Genomic DNA, 19183 nt, shown 5'->3' with positions numbered 1-19183 from the left:
TCAAAAGTAAAAAACAGTAACTAACACATACTCCCAAGGAGAAAGAAAAATAATCTAAACTTGTTTTATCAAGTTCCCCTTTGCCTAGAAACACTAGGTTAAACATAAATAATAAATGCTAACTGCTCTATATTCAATTTTGGAATTTTTTTTTTGAGTGCAGCACTTTATTTAGCCATCACAAATTAATTTTTACAATAATCACAGTGCCTCAAAAGACTTTTTTCCTATAATTATCACCTTCACAAATTCATTCTAATATATTTAACTTTCCTACAATGTATTAATTAGTAGACTAAGTCACTGAATCAAATTAAACCTGTGCAAGTTAAACAGAAGACTCCTATTGTAAACAAGCCAATAAAAATGTATGTATTTTACAATATTGAGAGGAAAGCACTGACCCTGTGCCATCTACCTATATCTATATTGCATTGTCCTGTGGAAGATTAAGTTCTGAAGTTAATTTTTGTTCCCAAGCCACTGGAATAAAGGTCACTGAAGAGGTAAGTGCAGTATGCACATCACTCTTGCAGTTCCCACTGCCATAAGATATATGAAAGCAAACATGTGTTAAAAAATGGAACCACCTATAAATTATGATCAAATGATTTTTTTAGTTCGATGGGGGAAAAAAGCAAAACTCTGTAACTGTTCCTCACCAGACAAGAGCCTTAGATCTTGTACTTCGGCCTTTGGTTTTGTTTCCTTCAGGTGAATTGGAAGCATTTGCCTTATGAGTTTTCTTATGATGTTCAAGATAAGTCTTTTTGGCAAATGCCTTTCCACATTTATTGCATTTGTGAAGAGAAAAGTTTTTTGTGACTTTTACTTCAATACCAACATCAGCTACTTCATATTTTTTACTGGGAGAGTTAGAAGTGCCATCATGTTTTGAATCGCTATTTTTTGCTTCATCCCTGGAAGGGCCTCTTTTTGCCACTTTATTTAGAACAAAATCAATGGGCTTTTTTATAGCTCTGATCTCTAAACTGGCTGTTATTTTCCCAAGATAGCGGGATGACTTTTTATGAACCACAGTTATATGTCGTATCACATCACGCTTCCGACGAGTTTCATAAGTGCAAAGAGGACACTTGTAGAATTTAACATAAATGTTATTCCCATCTGTGTGCAACTCAATGTGTTTAGTCAAGTTCTGTTTGGAAGTAAACTGACGTTTACAAAGTTTACAGTAGAGTTGCTTAAAGTCAAAGCCAGCTGAAAGTTTTGGTTTCCTGGTTTTTTGCTGGCCACCTGCAGCAGACGGACTAGTTGATTTAGGGCTTTCAGAGTCTTGTTTAACTTTATTTTTCTGTGCTGCCGGTGTGTTCTTTTTTTCATTTGAATGATTTGTTCCCTTTAATTCATTCTGTGGAGAATGGGTAATGGAAGGGGGTGAAGATTCTACAGAATCTGCTGGTTCAACTTTAACTTTTATTTCTGAACTGTTGGCAGTATTATTAGGGCCTTTCTCTCTTTTAGAGTTTGTTCCAGAAAGAGTTATCTTGTGGACAATTTGCATATGTCTTTTAAGCATTATTTGTGAACTATATTTCCTCTTGCAAAGGAGGCATTTGCATGCAGTTAAATTGTATTCAGCCTTTGAAGACAACTTTTGTTTTCGAGTCTTAAAAGATTTTTTAGGAGAAACAGAATCCAGGAACAAAGGTTGCCCAGGCTTTGTTGCTATATCAGGAGTAATTGAATCCCTCCTTAGTCCTCTATGAACTTCATCAAAATGCCTCCTTACATTCGCTTTTGTAGCAAATGATTTACAACACACTGGACAACTCCTACTTAATGGAACTAGAACATTCTTACTGCGTCCTTTAGAGGATTGGTTTGGATTCTTTCGTGTTTCAATGTACTTTTTTAGTTCTTCCATTTTTTTCTTGTGTACTTTTCGAATGTGACGACGAACACCTCGCCTGGAATTGAATTCTTTTCTACACAGACAACATATCAACTGGTGACCAAGATCAGAATTATCAGAAGTTTCCAAATCAGCCTGCGATTCTTGAGGTTGTTGTTCATCAGATGTAGGTGCAACTTCATCTGCAACAATCTCAACAGGAGGGGGCTCAACAGTTTCCACCTCTGTATCTGTAACTGGTACTGTTTTAGAGTGTTCAGTGCTAGTTTCTTGTATTTGGACTTCGGTTTGTTCAGGAGTACTGCTTGACTCTGTGACTTCAGCAGGATTATCGGTCCTTGAAATATACTGAAACACTGCATTTTGATTAGTTTCTATGGGTTCTAGCTTAATAATGTATTCTCGCTTGTCCACACTTGGATATATGGCTTCTAGGAGATCGTTTATGGCTTGACTTTGTTTATCATTTACATCAGGAAGGTCTGTTAAGGAAAAAGCAACATTTTAATCTGAAATAATTAGACTGCTCTAGCCCTCTAATATTTAAAAATGTATTATAAACATCTATCCTAAAATTATTACTGGTTCATATTTATTTTTATAAGAGCATTATCTACTTTTCAATATTTTATGAAGATTAACAACTAGCATTAATTAAACAAAAATTTGGTTTAATTTTATATCTCATTATGACAAATGTTTAGGAAGAAAGGCAATCTAAAGAGCTACTTCTAAGTGCCCTTAATATAAAATATATAAGCACATGCATGTCCTAAACAAAATATCATTTCATATTTTCAGTCAAAAATTTTTAGGCTAGCAAAGGCAAATCAAAGTTTTCATAACCCAAAATGGATAAAACATAATGAAGAATGTTACCATATATAAAAATGGTTTTTTTACAAGAAAATGTAACAACATTACTATTAACTTGACCTATAATTGTAGAGGGGTATTTGAACATCTTATGGAAATGAAAACAAAGATTTATAGGAAAATATATAAACATGAATGACATGATGTTTAAAAGTATTTGCCAAATTCAGTCCTATTTAATGCCTTAACATAACACAATCCTATTAAAACAAATGATTAAAAACTATATATAGATTTATTCTAAAAACAGACCTAATTTTATTTACTTGTACAATAATTATATCCTCTATAAGCAACCAAATATTCATATTGTAACAGAATTGTTTACCACTGGTTATGTTTCCACATATAACTCTAAAATCTAGTTATAAATACAGCATCAAATCTGATGTCTATTTAGACTCAAGAAATTATTCATTATAGCTCAAGTCTACTCATCTTCCTTTTTAAAATGAAGTGGTGACTATAAGAATAACACTTTCACAGAAGTACTTCTAGAGTAAGTACTGCCAAGAAAAGTATGCAATAATCCAGCAAATCCATTTACTTCCTTCTAAAAACTAAAAAAATAGCCTAAAAACACTATAAAACAAATAACAGAAAATTAACTAATTTTCTACTAGTACTTTAATTAAAAGGTTAGATTTCAAGTTAATCTCTAGATTGTCTTTTCATTTGGTTTTCAAAGATAAAAAGTACAGTAAGATCCAACAGTAGTAGGAAAAGTGTCCAAATATGAAATTCTCATTTAATCTATATCCTACGATACACTTTAAATCAGCTCCATGCTAATAATTAAAGCAGCACTTTCGATGTTTGAAATTTGCATTTCACTCCCATTCCAAAAAAGTTGAAAAATGTACAAAATGTGGAATGCAACTACAATATCAAACTAACACAATGTTAGATCATTTTTAAGTCTACAAAAAACAAGACATAATGAAAGTAACCTAATACTTATTAAAATATTTTAAGGAATTTACATTAGTTGTTTAAAGCAAGAAAATACCATTACATGTATCATCAACTTAATCATACAGGAACAATACACTTAATTCAACATTTGGCCCACAAACACTTTACCAGTGTAAACCACCTGCTCTCATCACCTAAAGCTATGTCACATCTCAAGTTAGCCTGTAACAGAATCTAATTTTTGCCAAAATGATTTATCAAAATAAATGTCACTGAGAACAAAATTGATCTTCAAATCAAGACCCAGCAAACACTACAAAGATTAATATGTATTTTTAATGCTCTCCATTCCCAAGAAATCAACTCATTTACTCATTCTTTGCTCTGTTCCAACCTTCTCATTTATTTAATGGGAATCTAAGTAAATGATCAGTCATCATCTGGTAATAAGTTGTTAAATGAGTAAAGAGAAAAAATACCAATACACCCCCCTCCTTTAAGCATTAGTATTTTAATGTACAAAATTCCTGAATATAAATATATAGGCCATATAAACATTCAAAAACAATATCCAGTGTCTTAATCCAAATAAATATATTCATAAATCTAACTTCATATTATCTTTAGGAAAAGCCAAATAAAAAGCACTAATATGAAAGTGCCTACCTAAGAAACTGAACGTAACCCTAAGTATTTAATTTTATTCTCCATTATTAATTATCTGTAACTAGATAGCAATACCATTTTAACACAAATGTATAGTTGTAGTTTAAGAATACTTAACAGTAAAATGCATAACTGAATATACAAATAAAACTTACTGTCATCCATCTGGAGACTTGGTGGGCAGTAGAATTTTTTATGGGTTATTAAATTTGGTAATCCTCTGAAGAGACTGCGGCATAATTTACATTCAAAAATAGTGTCCACGTCTTTTAATAAAATATGCTTAAGTTGTTTAGTTCCTGAGGGGAAAAAACAAAAAAACACTTAACACAAAAGGTAACTTTAACATGCACTTTTTAACAGCAATCACTGCTGACAATCCAAAAGTGCAGTTACGCTTTAAAAATAAAATATAGGCATTGCCAATTTCTACTACAGTATATTCAGAACTAAGCTATAAACTAAGTTCTAAGCAAAGTCCTGTCATCATTTGGATATTAGGGTAGCCAAAATTGATGCTCTTTTTCTACATCAGCAACTAATCAATTCTTGGCATATTCCAAAAGTGGTTGCAACATCTGACTGATCATGACAATGGCCTGGTAATAAAAATGTGATCTACCCCTAGAGATTTCTGATTCAACAGATCTGGAGGGCAAAAGAAAAATTAAATCCCCACCTCACCCCCTGCCAAACCTTCTGACTGGTTCTTCCAGCTCTTTTATGCATTAGGTAGTGGACATGGAGTTTTGTTATACATATTCTTCTGATTCTTTAAAGAAGGTCAAATTATGTCACAGGATTGTGTGTGACTTTTCATTTAAAATTCAGCTCAAGTTATTTCAGGTTCTGGGCCAAGATGGGATTATGGCCATTTGGTGTGACAATAGAGAATCCTTGTCCATAGTTTGAATTTTGCTTAGGCCTCTTGATACCACTATAAATTAATTCAAAGCCTTTCCCCCTCAAAAACTTACCGCAATTGCAATTAATTACTGATATAATTACTAATTTAAAGCCTATCTTTTCCACTAGATTACAAACTCCAAAGCAGCCAAAGCCAAAGCTGTCTTATTTACAACTACAAAGCCTTCAGTTCAAATAATGCTCAATAAATGTTAGTTGAAGAAATGCCAGTGTTCTAGGGAATCAAAGCATATGACAGATGATCAAGAGGAAGAGAAAAAAATAAATGGCAAAAAACATCCAATCTTTAAAATAAAAACATCTACCAAGAATAAAATAGGAACAGATGGCCTTTTGTCACTACTTCCTACAGGTCTTTGCCACAGATAAACTGACAAAATTGGTCTGCAGTGCTTTACTTATCAATGAACTTTTAGTTCCCTCAAATTAAAAAAAAAAAAAAGATAGTAACATTGACTTAAACTAAAGAGGAAATAATTTTCAAGTGTCCTGAAAAATACCTTTAAGACTATTTGGGTGCAAACTATTCCTTCACTCAACAAGCATTTGACTATCTATTAAGCTCTGGGACTACTATAGGATAAAAAACAAAACTTCAGTAGTGCCATTAATATTGAGGGGTCCATAGTTAAATATTTCTGATTCAATCTTTTACAACCTATTTACATTTAATTTTTATATTAATCATCATTTTGTATTTTATCCTCATTTTGAAGACAGGCCAGCCCTCAAAATTCTAAGGCAAAAAGATTGATTACCAGGTTTATCAGAATTTACCAAGTTTTTAGAGATTCCAATTCTGATGATACATAGTTTTGTGACCTTAAAGAACTTTTAATCTTTGCACTTGGTTAACCCATCTTGCAAAATAAACTAACCAACCAAACCTACCTTGGAGAATTATGGAAGAAAATATGAACCTAAGTCCCAGAAAAATTAAATTACACATCAGGGTTTCTACTGGGATGAAATATATAAAATGAAGTAATTTCCACCATATCCCAAATCCAAATCAATGTTTATTCCACTAGACCATACTACCACAAAAATCAGAAAATAAATTTAGTAAGATTCAGAGAACAGCTTGGGTATTACTCTTTATGTGAGTAAATTTACATACATACATACATACATACACGTAAACACATATATTTCTCTAGTTCATTCCAAATTACAAAATATATTGGCAATAGATTGCTAATATATTTAGTTCATAGTTAACCTCCTAAGTGATTAACAAATGGTCAGAGGTAGAGTGATGATAAAAAATACTTCGGATAAACCTGTCTAATTGATCTATATATAGTTCTCAGGAAGTGTACATGAGTGTAGTACCAACAGGAAGAAAAGAAGGAATTTGCACATTTTAATTCTAAATTTAAAAACCTGTTAGATCTATACTAAAAATTCAGTTCTATCTTTAAAGATAGTCAAAAAGAGTTAGAGACACAGAAATAACCTGAACTAGGCTTAAGAATTCAACTGAAGACTCAAATACCAATGATTAAGTAGAAATTACATGAGTTTACACATAAAGAACAGTTACTTGTAAAAATATTAAGACTAAATCAGACGTATCCTTTACCAGGTTCTTAGCAATATCTCATAAAATATCTTAATTTCTTATCTAGTCCTAACTAGTTATATTCAGTAAAGAGGGTATATTTGTTTCCAATAAGCATTCAAAAAGTGTTTGCCACTTCCAGGTATACCAAATTTCTTTCCAGTCCATGGACTCACCAAATTCTTTCTCTCTTCTCTCACTTTTCAGACCATCACCCATGTTTTTTTACTCTCTGTCTATAACATTCTCCCCCTTCCCTGGTCTGGCTCACTTGCAGTAATCCTTCAGATGGCAGGTTGGATGTCACTTCTTCCAGGAAGCCTTCTCTGACTCTTCCTGTTTTTTGTTAAGAATTCTTCACCTATGCTCCCACAGCACCCTATACATCCACACTATATTATCCCACTATCTTTGAATTAATTACTTATCTGTATTCCCATTAAAATGAAAGCTCTATGAGGACAGAGAAGATACCTTAACACCCACCACTACATTCCCACACCCTCAAGACCGTGCCGGATGGACATTTGTTAAATGTCATAATGGAGAGCTCACATTATATTTAAGAAAACCTCTATAAATAAGTTTTTTTTTTTAGTTTATGCTAAGTTGACTGAAAAGTCAAAACAGGGACCTCAGATTTTCTCATTCACTTACACATTATACAAATGAGAAGGATGTCCCCCATTCCATAAATACTTTTTTTCACCACTAAGTTAGTTTCAGTCACTGTTTAAGGTTTTGTTGTTTTTCTCATGGGAACATAATGGCTTTGTTCTAATCAGCTACCATTTTCTGACTGTTTTGCTCACTAACAATTAGACACAGCCAATCAACTATGCCTAAAACTTCCTGCCACGTGAAACAACAAACATGGTCATCTGGATAACAACAAAGTTCTCCCATAGCTCTTGACCCTGAGAAAGACAGAGGCATGCGGTTTTATTCCTAATTATTCTTTTTCCTATGTTTATGACTCTCTTTCTTCCCATAGGCTTTTAATATCTTAGAAATCACTACTTACTGCTTATGTAGATCACCAGCCATCCAAAGGGGAAGGCTTTAGATGCCTGGAAATTAACTAATTAGTAAATATTTCAGAACATGTAACAGGTACTCAATAAAAAGCGCTTCATCAAGGGTTTATCTTGTGCTGTTCCTTAATGCCAAATATATTGTATGTAATGATAAAAATGTTAAATAGATTTTTTCAAAAGGAGTCAGTATTCAATTTTACATTAGGTTGGATAGCAGTCATTTTACATGACATAACACTAATTCTAACTCTTCTGTGCTAGACAAAGATAAGCCTTCATTTTTTTCCCTAATATACTGTATATTGGTCAATGACCATTTTAAGAAGTGGCAGTAATCACTTTTAAATGGTATACTGCTTGCTGTATTGTCAACTCACACATGAACTCAGTCTTTTTTAGGATGACTGTTTAACCACAGTACCATCCCAATGTTGTAAGCAAATCTGTAACGCCTTTCAGATCTCCTGAGTTCCACGACCCAATCAAAGGAAATTTTGAATTGATCATCCCTTAACATAAGTACTTACACATAAAAAGCAAGACAACTTAAAAAAATTGACACTGTTACCTTAAAACCATCACCTACCTACAGGGATGGTAAAAAAAAAAAAAAAAGTTACTAAGTTAATTATGAAACACTGCCACATACAACACATTTAAAAGTAGAATAAAATTATTTTAGTACCACTTGATGAATCTTAGTTTAGTGTAACATTTATTGAACACCTATTAAATGCCAGTTATAATGTTACAGACTGGAGACATGAAAGTGAGGGATATGATCTGTGCCCTTGAGAAATTCCCAGACTAATATAAATGGTGGCTCTCCTAGAACATGGCCCCAGATGACATGACACATAGAAGAACAAATCAAATGAACAATTTACATTTTTATTTATCCAAAAAATATTTAGTCCAATTTAAAATTTCCTACAGTTGCTATGTAATAACCAAAACCCCACAAAATCCATCATATAATATGTCACTCTCTTACATATCCCAATAAATCATACTTCCACCCTAAGATTTTGCTTACAGAATCAGGACTGAGGCATCAGCATTCAGTCACAGCTTACACTAATTGCAATTAATGCTGCTTTAAACAAACAAACAAACAAAAGACTTCTTTTAAGAAGCTAAATGAACAAACCCAAACTTAGGAAGATAATGACAGCAGCAAACAAAACACAAAGCTAACTCTCATTTTTCACTACAATTTATTCTTCCCTAAGATTCAAAAAAGATATTGTTCCTTGCACATAATAGTAGTATATTCTACAAGTACAATTTTCTCTACAATATTATATATTATTTTTTATAATATTATACACAAGAATAAAAAAAAATGTCAACTTCATATTAAAGACCAGTTTTAATACCAGACAAAATGATTATCATTCTCTTCTCTCCTTTTTTCTGTTTCTAACCTTGATGCATTCCACAGCTCCTCTGCCTCTACCAGAAGACTAAGGGACTAAAAAAGGAATATTAAGCTCAATGAAATCAATTTTAATAAACATCTCATGGAAATACACATTTTTTTTGTTATTTAAAATTTTGTTTCAGTTTGGGAAGTTAAGAAGGAAGCAAAATTAAATTAGTGGAAATTTAAGTTAGTGGAAATGAGCAAAATTTGAAGACACCAACTCACAGAAAGAAAGACTAACACAACAAAGAAGACTCCAGCAAAGGGCAAGATGTAGTCAAGGTAGTACCAGAGGCCAGCAAATCAGAGCAAACAGCAGGTCTCAAGTCACCGAACCATCAGGGATTACAGAGTAGAAAACTGTAGGTTGAGGGGAAAACAGGCAGCCTTCTAAATGAGGCATCCATCTATGCACATATGTCAAACAACAGTGGGATGAACTATTAAAAAGGCAAAGGTACATAACAGTGTGCAGAGTCAGCTACCATTTGTAACGGAGAGAAAAGGAGGGATATATACTTGTTTATGTATAGAGAGTCTCTGGAAAAAAGCACACCAACCATTTGGCAGTGGTTGCCTTAGCAGAGACTTATTTTTGTATTTTTGTTATCCTTTTGTACTCACTATTTTTTTTTTAATGACAAGTATATGTTACTCCAAAAAGAAAAATATATTCAAATTGATTTACAAATCAAGCAGCCAGAAATAAAGAGATATCAGAAGTTAGTAAGAATTTGTCATTTAAAGCCAGTAAAAGAGTCTAAAATAAAAGCTGAAATGTGACACAAAAACAATGGGTCAAAACTGGTCAGTCAGTAGAGCATACATGGTGCTGGTGGCCCTAAAAATTGAGTCAACTCCTTCCTCAGCTTTTTATGAACTTCCAGCTTGGGTAGGAAGTACTACCAAGTCACAAACAACCCAGTGTAAGCAAGAGAAGGTGTCATTTAAATGGGGATGATACAGTAGCTGAAGAGAACTATCTGAGCTTGAAGATAAAGTTAGATATCGTAACACATTACTACTGCCCATCCTGACTTAAGCCTCTGTGAACTTCCAAGTTCTATTTTCAAATATCTGTCAGATAAAAAACATTACCAGGATAGTTCTTTAAATGCAATATGTGTGACCAGCTGTAATGGAAAGAACCTAGAAAGAGATGAGTCACTGAAAGCATGCTTGGCAGTAAAATGGGACTAGGAGGAACTTTCAGGAGTCTCAGAGTGAGAAGGGATCTTAGTCCCTAAGTCATGTGGCCCAAACTTCCATCCCATCCTCCAAAGGTTTCTGTTAGCCAGTGCTTGAATACCTCAATGCTAAAGAACTACCTTAGTAGACTTAAGATTATTCAGGTATATAAGAGATTACTATCTTAAGGAAATTGAAATTGTTTATTATGAGACACATTAATGAAATAAAAGATACCCCTTTTTAATCTAAAATGTTGCTTTGAACCATTCAGCATATTTCTAAAGCACCTCTAATTTAAATTATTGGGTACTTAAAAACTATAGTATTTTCAGAATTTGCCTAAATAACTCAGAAGACGAATCTTCTGGGGACATTTAAAAAAGAACATATTACCCATTTCACAGTCCCTTTTCTTTAGTTTAGACAGTAAAGAAATGGCAAACACAACGAACATATGTCCACAGTATAATAAGAACTTCATTTTTAAATATTCACCTTCCAAAGTTAAAGAAACAAAGATTTGGGGTACAGGACCTTGTAGAAAAGGTATTTTTTTAACAAGACAAAGCATTTATGAATTACCAAGCTATAACTTCTTAAACAAAGAACACTATAATAAACTAAAGCAGTATAAAATAACCTTACTAATTTCAAGTTATGAATTTTAAAAAAGAAACCTATAGCAAGGAATATCACTAAATGTGAAAAGCTATTACCTTCATTTCCATGATTGAGAAAGAACAAAGAATTTTTGTCTCTACACCAGAAGTGCTAACAGAAACTTACTACAAACTAACCATTCCTCTGCTGTGCTAGAGATATATTTAAATACTGTCCTGAATAACTAAAATTTTAACCATATTTATCATAGGAAAATTTGACCTATCAGTTACTTCTGTTAACCAAGGCAATTACCAAAAGTAAAAAACAACAAACAACAATCTAAAATAGGTCATACATCCAACATAAGCATAGGCATATACTCAAGACTTATTGAATTATGTATTTAAAAAATGCCATGAGGACTATAGATAAAAGGTCTAATATATGGATCTTAAAGAGTCAGAAATAAAAATCATTTTATTTTAGATTAAGGAACATCTGTTTTTCAGAATCCTAAAATAAAGCAACTATATGCTATTCCCTTTACAATGATTTAAAAACAAGCACCTCAAAAAATTTATCAATATAAAAGAAGTAGCTGCATATAAATTATCTTTTCCTTTGAAACTCAGAAATTTTTCATTAAGATAGCAAGTTTTAAAGTAATAACAAAAGATATTCTAATCCTTTAAGTGTCCATCATTCATATGTGTTTGCTTGTTCATATTTGACTCAATAGTCTGCAATGTCAGAGAAGCTAAATGTGTACGAGGTGAATACGTGTATCATAAGAATCACAGCAACCTAAGATCTTAGTGCTAACCAAATAGTTCTTACAGTTCTCAATCATTTAAAAGTAGTAAGCAACACATATTTTAAAGTACTAGATTACAAGTACACAAATATTATATATCCAGTTATAATAATCTTATGGAAAGTAAAGCAAAACAAATGTAATTTTCTTAAGATATCAGGGCTAGAATAAGTCTATTCTATTTTGGGACTTTAAAAGATATTGCAATTTCAGAAACCCCAGGGTTAGGGAGGAGAAGGTGAGTAACACAAACAGAGATGATAAAGTAATTAACCTAGAACAAGTGACATCTCAGATATTGTGAGTAAATTGCCTACTCTGCCAAAGCTTATAAAAACCCAGTATAATTTACTACTGCACTTTGAGAGTTTACAAAGATCGTACCAAAAATTAACAATGAATCTTTAAGAGGAAGAGGCACTTTACTAGTAAGTAACCACATGACATAATTCTTTAAACCATACTGAGTTTATTTTTAAATTAATACATAATATATAGTATTGAGAAAGTGTCTAGATCAAGTCAGTATTTATTGAAACACTTTTTTTTAGATATGACAATTAAAAAGATTCTATAAAGAAACCCAAAGTATACATTTTAATTTTTTTTTTAATATTTCTAAGAGTTCCTAGGTAGTTTTTAACTACTGTATGAAGATTGAAAAATACATCCTGAAACATTCATACCTGATCGAAAGCACTCAATTATTTGTTGAATACCAGATTTGGATGTCTGTAGTGGTTGCTGTAACAAAGGAGCATCTCCAGGTTCCAGGACATAAACTACATGGAAGACAAACACCCACCCCAATCCCCACAAAAAAAGGGTTATTTAAATCATTTACTATTGATGTAAAACAATGGTTTGCTATAATCATGTTAATGCTAACAACACTTGTTTGTATTCACAGTTGACCCTTGAACAACAATTAGGGACACCAACACCCCATGCCCCCCATACACAATGGAAAATCTGGGTATAACTTTTGATTCCCCAAAAACTTAACTACTAATGAATGGCCTACTGTCTTATGGAAGCCTAACAGTCAATTTGCACGTACTTTGTACTTACATGTATTACAGACTGTATTCTCACAATAAACTAGAGAAAAGGAATATTTTCTCAAATTGTCACAAATCTCCAAAATATTTCCAATATATTTATTGAAAAGCATTTACATGTAAGTGAACCCACACAGTTCAAACCTGTGTTGTCCAAGGGTCAACTGTACTTCATCATCATCTTTGTAAGGCAAAACAAAATAATGGGAAAAAAATAACTAAAATTATTCTCAATTCAAGGCTAAACTAAAGCTTCTTAAAGCTACATATTGGCATCAAATGCAAAGATATTAATATTTTGGTATTATTTAGTTCATATTTGCCATGCGTGCATTTTTATTCCCCTTGAAGAGGAACCACTATATCTAACCGAAATTCTAAGTCAGTGATTGCCTAGCCACACCTCATGAACCATTCCTAAACTCTCTGCATAATCTAAAACAGTTCTCTGGGCAATTATAAGAACAAACTCAAAAACCACTACCTAAGGAAAGAACTGGTCAAGTGCACAATGACAGATGTTCAAGAATGTTCACTGCAGCACTACAAATAATTGAGAGAATTTCAAACAACTTCAAAATCCTGCACTAGGAACCAGACTAAATTAGCTATAAAATATCCATACAGCAGAATCTCCCCTGACTGTTAGAAAACATGAGCTAGATCTACATGTACTGACAACAAAGGATATCAGTAAGACTGTTAAGCAACAAAAATAGGTTAGACTTACAGAATATGATCTCACTTATATTAATATATATCAATAGATACAGGAAGAAATAAAGTTAACCTATATGTGGTATGTACAAATGATAAAAAGTCTGATGGGATACCAACGTAACAAAGTTTCTGTCAGTGTACGTTTATAGGGGTAATTTTCACTTTTTCTGCCTCACACTTCACTAGTGCTTCAGAGCCTGGGCTTTTAGAAGTGTGCATTCTAGAAAGAACACATTTTCATAGTAAGCAAAAATAATATTTCCATTTAAAAATAAAAATTTTCATTTTCATATACAGAAGCCTATATAATCCCTGCTTTCCAAAATTCTCAGATTAGCAGTATAAATAATAATAAATTAGATTACAGTAATATGAAACAAGGTAACTGAAAAGGAAAACTTGAGTTTTTCGACCATTTATCAAATAGAAAGAGATAAATGGTTGTGGTGGAGAAAAACCAGCCACTTTAAATCTCTTTTTTCAATATGCTATGAAGTTTATTCAAAGATTCCCCTCTCACCCTAAGATCACCTACTTAGTGTGGGGAGGTCAGGAGGGTTACACTTCAGTAACAGGTGCTGCTACTACTTCAGGGCCTGGGTTTGGGCAGCATTCAGCTTTCTGATAAGGGGGCTAAAACCAGGCTGTGCTGTATCAACACAGCCTCAGATTCTCTTTTAGGCTTCAAATTTTGTGCTCAATGCACACAACTGGGAGGAACTATGTCTCAAGACCAAGTAATTTCATTAAATGGTTTTCCCAATTTTCAGAGACATTTTATGAGTATTTTAGATGAATTAAGAACATCTGACATTAGCACTACCTGCAGCAATTAAGAACGTAAGATTCTAGACCTGGACTGATTGTGTTGAAATTCTTTTTCCACCACTCACTAGATACAACTGTGTCAAGTTAACTCTCTGATATCTTTTCTCCTATTTAAAATGGGGATAATCAAAGTACCTAAATCATAGAGTTATGTGAGGATTAAATGAGCTGATACAGGTAAACTGGTTAAAACAGAACCTGGGAAACAGTAAGTGCTCAATAAAAGTTCTATCACCACCATCATTATCATCATGTACAAATCGATTGCTTTCCTGACACCAAAAAATGGAAAGATCTTTTCCAAAATCTAAGAGAATTAAACCCCTCAGAGAAACTACAGCAGAAATTTGTAAATAGACTGATGATGCCATTTATTTGGATTAGATGGATCTCTTTTCAGTATTTGTACATTATAACAATGGATGACTTGTTTACAAAAAGAGAAGATGGAAACTGTACAATTGTAAAGAACTAAAAGCTTCAAGGTCTGCCTCTATACAGGGCAAGAATTCTAGAAAGGGAAAATGAATAAATGGTAATGAATAAGGAAGGGTCTATGGTCAAAAATGCAAACATCTCCTTAGAGTTGCCTTTCTTCACTTAGGTACAGGCCCCAGAAAACTTCCTATAATATACCAGCTTCCACTTCCACATGAGAGCGTCGGCCTTTAAAGCTAGAGCACACTGTTACCCACCACCTTCAGACCACCACTACTGCTAGAACGTATATACATCCTAAGACACCATTCAAAATAAGCTCAGGTTTGGCTTAGTTATGCATCCACTTGGTATATACATCTGTGTATTTCCCATTGTAAGAAAACTACGCTTCCTTCATTTGAAAACATACTCTCAATCCTAAAAAGCTTTATATATTAGTATCTATAAAACTTCCTCTTACATATCCTACCATCCCTCCCAAGATCAGTTTATATAACCATTTAGGATAAAAATACCATCTCCCTCCAACCAAAAACCCAAACCCTCAAAAATTGACATCCAAGAACACACTTGCCAGAATAAAAACCCTACTTTTTCAAAAGTCTCTCCACCCTTAAAACAAGCCCCTTACATGATTCGTCTACTTATGATATCTGGGATTTGCTTTCAAATAACAGAGGATTGGGGAGCAGTAGGAGGGTGGAAAAGAGAATTGTGGGGAGAAAAGAATACAGATGAAAAGAAATTGTTGACGTATTGCTAACTGATGGAGTTCTGTGATGGTTACATCAGGTTTCTTATACCATTCTCTCTACTTTTCAATGTTTGAAAATTTCTATAATGAAAAATACTGTTATTATATAACTAAGACAGTACCTTACATATACAGACAGGCTTATAGCACCATCTTTCAGTACAAATTGGCCCATTTTATCAAGGCCTCTTCAAAAATACACTGCATTCATTTAGAGACTCATCCACTGTTCACACTTCAAAAAAGGACAGCCCTTTCAGGAGAGCCCATTAAACGAATTTCTCAAACATCTGGTCACCTTCTTCCATTTAAGATTATCCTCTTTTAAAAACTAACACACCATTAACACATTAACATATTCCTCTCAGTACTAGAAACACCTTCCTGTTCAGCACACACCTTCCTCTGAAATAATGACAATTAACTAACTGGTAAGTGAAAAAACTTCTAGCTTTCCACTGAACTAAATCCTCAGGAAGTGTTTAATTCTACTTAAGTGAAAAAACTCTAACTACTTTTGACTGGTAGTCTGAAAAATAAACTGCATGTAAAGTTTCTGGTAGAAGAAAACTGAAATTTTTAAATGAATCCAACTTACATGATTTCTTGTTAATGAGGGAGAAAAAAGCAAAAGAGTTGCAATGTATATTAAAAAGTTCAACTCTGAGAGCATCTTTAAAAAGACATTAAAGTCCCTAGAAAACTTTATCAGAAAACACTAAAAAAGGCATGGCCACAAATTATCTTGTTAATTGTTTATGTTCATCTTTTCCACTTAAAATTTCTATGAGGGAATGACCTGTTTTGTTCACCACCTATATCCCCCTTGCCTTAGACAGGACCTAGCAAATAACAGGTGCTCAATTAAAATTTGTCAAACAAATGAACCACCAAGCTTTGCCTAGATAAGTTATAATAAAATAACATTAGCTAATTCAGCTTATATTACTTAAAATTGTTCTCAGAAAAAAACGAATAAAAGGTCAGAGGAACACAAGTAAAAAAGGCATTCACAAGCCTTCTACTTCAAAACTCCAATCAACATTAGGTAAAACAGAAGTGATGTAGCTTCAATTCAAATGCAGGAAACATGCAGGATGAAACGCTGCTGAAAGTGAGCTAGGTTGAAGGCAGTCGAACACAAAGTGGATCCCATCCTCGGACTGCCTGTTTTATTAGCTGTGGTGAGTTATTACTGATTTTCAGCAAATCAGTGGGGTCACAGCACAAACTGTATTCTCATTTGTACCAAAGTTTTCTGAAAATGGAAGTTCTTTCCCTTTACTACTGCCATTGTCTTTCCATTAATCATAAAGGTAGTTAAAATGAACTCTGTGATAAAACCAAGTACATTATTACAGTTAAAATAACACCAACAAAAAGCATGCAAAAGCATAAAAGTCCTAAAGACTTTTAAGCCAAAAATAATGATAACTATTAGAACTAGAACAGAACAGCCTTTATTTGGTTTACTGACCATATGTATTCAATGATTTCCTTTTAGGTCATACTCCTAAATGTTTGTGACAAAAGCCATCAAATTTCTAATAAGCAGAAAACCTATCAATAATTTATATAGCACATTTTTCAAAGCTTTCTAAGACCCCAAAAAGCAACTTTTTCACATCATAAATTCAACTAAAGTTCCACTGAATAAACTATCTCAAAAATACTTATTCTATCTAAATAATCTGATTTAGTGGCTGCTTTCATTTTGCAATACAAGGTCTGTCCAAGGAATTTTTTTAAAAAGGTTGTACTTAGCAAAACCTGATTCTCTCAACAAGTTGAGTTCAACAAACTTTTATCAGCTCAAACATACTCATTTTTAGACTTTAAGTGCTATCCTCTGATAAAAATGCATGAGAAACTTTAAAAGTTTAAAAGAAACAGCTTCCACCAATATCAATACTAATAATGTTACTACCTACTTTTTTTCCTCTCTCTTCAGTTTTAAACACTGGCAAAGTTTGAGGCCTACTAACTGCAGGCTGCCTCGAAAGAGAAGGAAAAGGAACTGAGTGATCTCGTGGAAAAGATTTAAGGTGACACTTGCTGTACTTTATTTTTAGGAATCAAGCAGAGGAGACCTCTTGTTTGTACAAGCTTTTAGCTTCATAACTAGTTTTATGCTGGGGCAAATTATAGCCTGCTTACTTAGGAATGACTTCTTGGGCAGAAGATAAAGAAAACCAAAGGAAAGAGAAGGCAGAGGGCCACTGACAGAGGACAAAACTAACTAGAGAAAGGGGTATACCTGGTTCACAGCATCCGTGATGATGGTGGTCAGTCTGACAGTATTTGTCCCTTAAAGGCATTTTCAGTGGGCGCGACCTACTTTCCTTTCAGTGTAAGAAGCTCTTCATTGCGGCTTGGCTGTTGAAAGAAGCACAAACCCGTCACTCACCCTGAACTTCCTGGGGGGGCTCCGGCTGTATTTTCCAGATGCGTTCCCTTCACCCGCCCTCTTTCCCTCCACGAACCCGCACCGTCCTCTTGAGTCGAAAAAAGAAAAAAAAATGCACTATGTCTTCTCCAGCCCAAACTCCCGCACAGGTTCATCGCCCTACCCGGAAACGCAGCCTCGGGCGCGCAACGCCGAACGAGGGCCTGGCCCACAGCGCGGGCGGCGGCGGCCTCGCCGTCCGGGAAGGGCGCGCGCGGAGACGGAGGCGCGGAGCACGGCGGGCACGGCCGACGCCGCCGGGGCCCGCGGGCCGGTGGGGCGAAGGGCGCAGCGGCAGGGGCAGCAGAGGTGCGGCTCCCGCCGGGGGCCGGCCCGCGCCTTGCCCTCCCGCCACGCACGTGCGTTGGGGTCTCCCCGGCACAGCCCCGGTCCCAACAACCAAGTGCGCCCAACTTACTTAACTCCAAGGGCGGGCCGGCCAGCAGGCGGAAGGAAGGCCAGGCGGCCGCGGGGACAGCCTGGCGCGGGAGGCAGCGGCGGGCCCACCTGGCGCAGCGTCGGCGCCCCGCGCGTAAGGAACTGAGGTTCGGGCCCAACGCGCTCCGAAAGAGTCCCCACCGGCGCCGACGCGGAAGCGCCACAGCTCACCACGTTCCTCCGCGGTCCGAGGCTGCGGCGGCGCACGGCGTCCCTCCCCGCTGTGGAGCTGGGCGGGCGGGCGGCGCGCTGGTGCAGGCAGTTGACAGGAGGAACCGCCCGGCAGCAGCAGCCCTGGCCGCCGCCGCCACCGAAGGAGCCCGAACGGGAGCGGGCAGCACCTGAGGCTCCCCTCGCCGGGGCAACGGCTGCCGCCGGAGCCCGGCTCCCCCAGCACCACTCCACCTGCAACGGTCCCTCAGGCTTTTGGAGAGGCGCGGGGAAGAATGGGCACTTCCCCCCTCCTTGGGCCTTTTTTGGCAGGAGTTGTTGTTTCAGGAAACTTTATTAAGTCAGTCTCTCTCTTTCTCTGTCTCCCACTCCCCGAAAAGCCTGAACAACCGCCGCGGAGCGGGTAGGAAGGGGGAAGCAGAGACTGCC

At 35.4% G+C, this 19183-nt stretch overlaps 1 protein-coding gene across 4 annotated transcripts in view; it reads right to left on the bottom strand.

Moving 5' to 3' along the window:
* Positions 1-18895, bottom strand: part of ZNF800 (zinc finger protein 800) — a 51553-nt gene extending 32658 nt beyond the window's left edge. For 3 of the 4 annotated variants that reach the window (XM_037023447.2, XM_073238490.1, XM_037023448.2), the window contains exons 1-5: positions 18564-18704; positions 17957-18075; positions 12582-12677; positions 4489-4632; positions 663-2358 (exon numbers count right to left, since the gene is read on the bottom strand). In XM_037023447.2, the coding sequence (XP_036879342.1) occupies positions 663-2358; positions 4489-4632; positions 12582-12677; positions 17957-18017 (1997 nt within the window). In that variant the 5' untranslated portion in view covers positions 18018-18075; positions 18564-18704. Of the gene's footprint in view, positions 1-662; positions 2359-4488; positions 4633-12581; positions 12678-17956; positions 18076-18563; positions 18705-18754 lie in introns of those variants that run through there. The other variant, XM_073238491.1, reaches the window with a different exon arrangement.
* Positions 18896-19183: the final 288 nt, after the last annotated feature.

The sequence above is a fragment of the Manis javanica genome, chromosome 6 (assembly GCF_040802235.1).
Source record: "Manis javanica isolate MJ-LG chromosome 6, MJ_LKY, whole genome shotgun sequence".
In the NCBI taxonomy this organism is placed as follows: Eukaryota; Metazoa; Chordata; class Mammalia; order Pholidota; family Manidae; genus Manis; species Manis javanica.
This window is presented reverse-complemented; position numbering and strand designations above follow the sequence as displayed.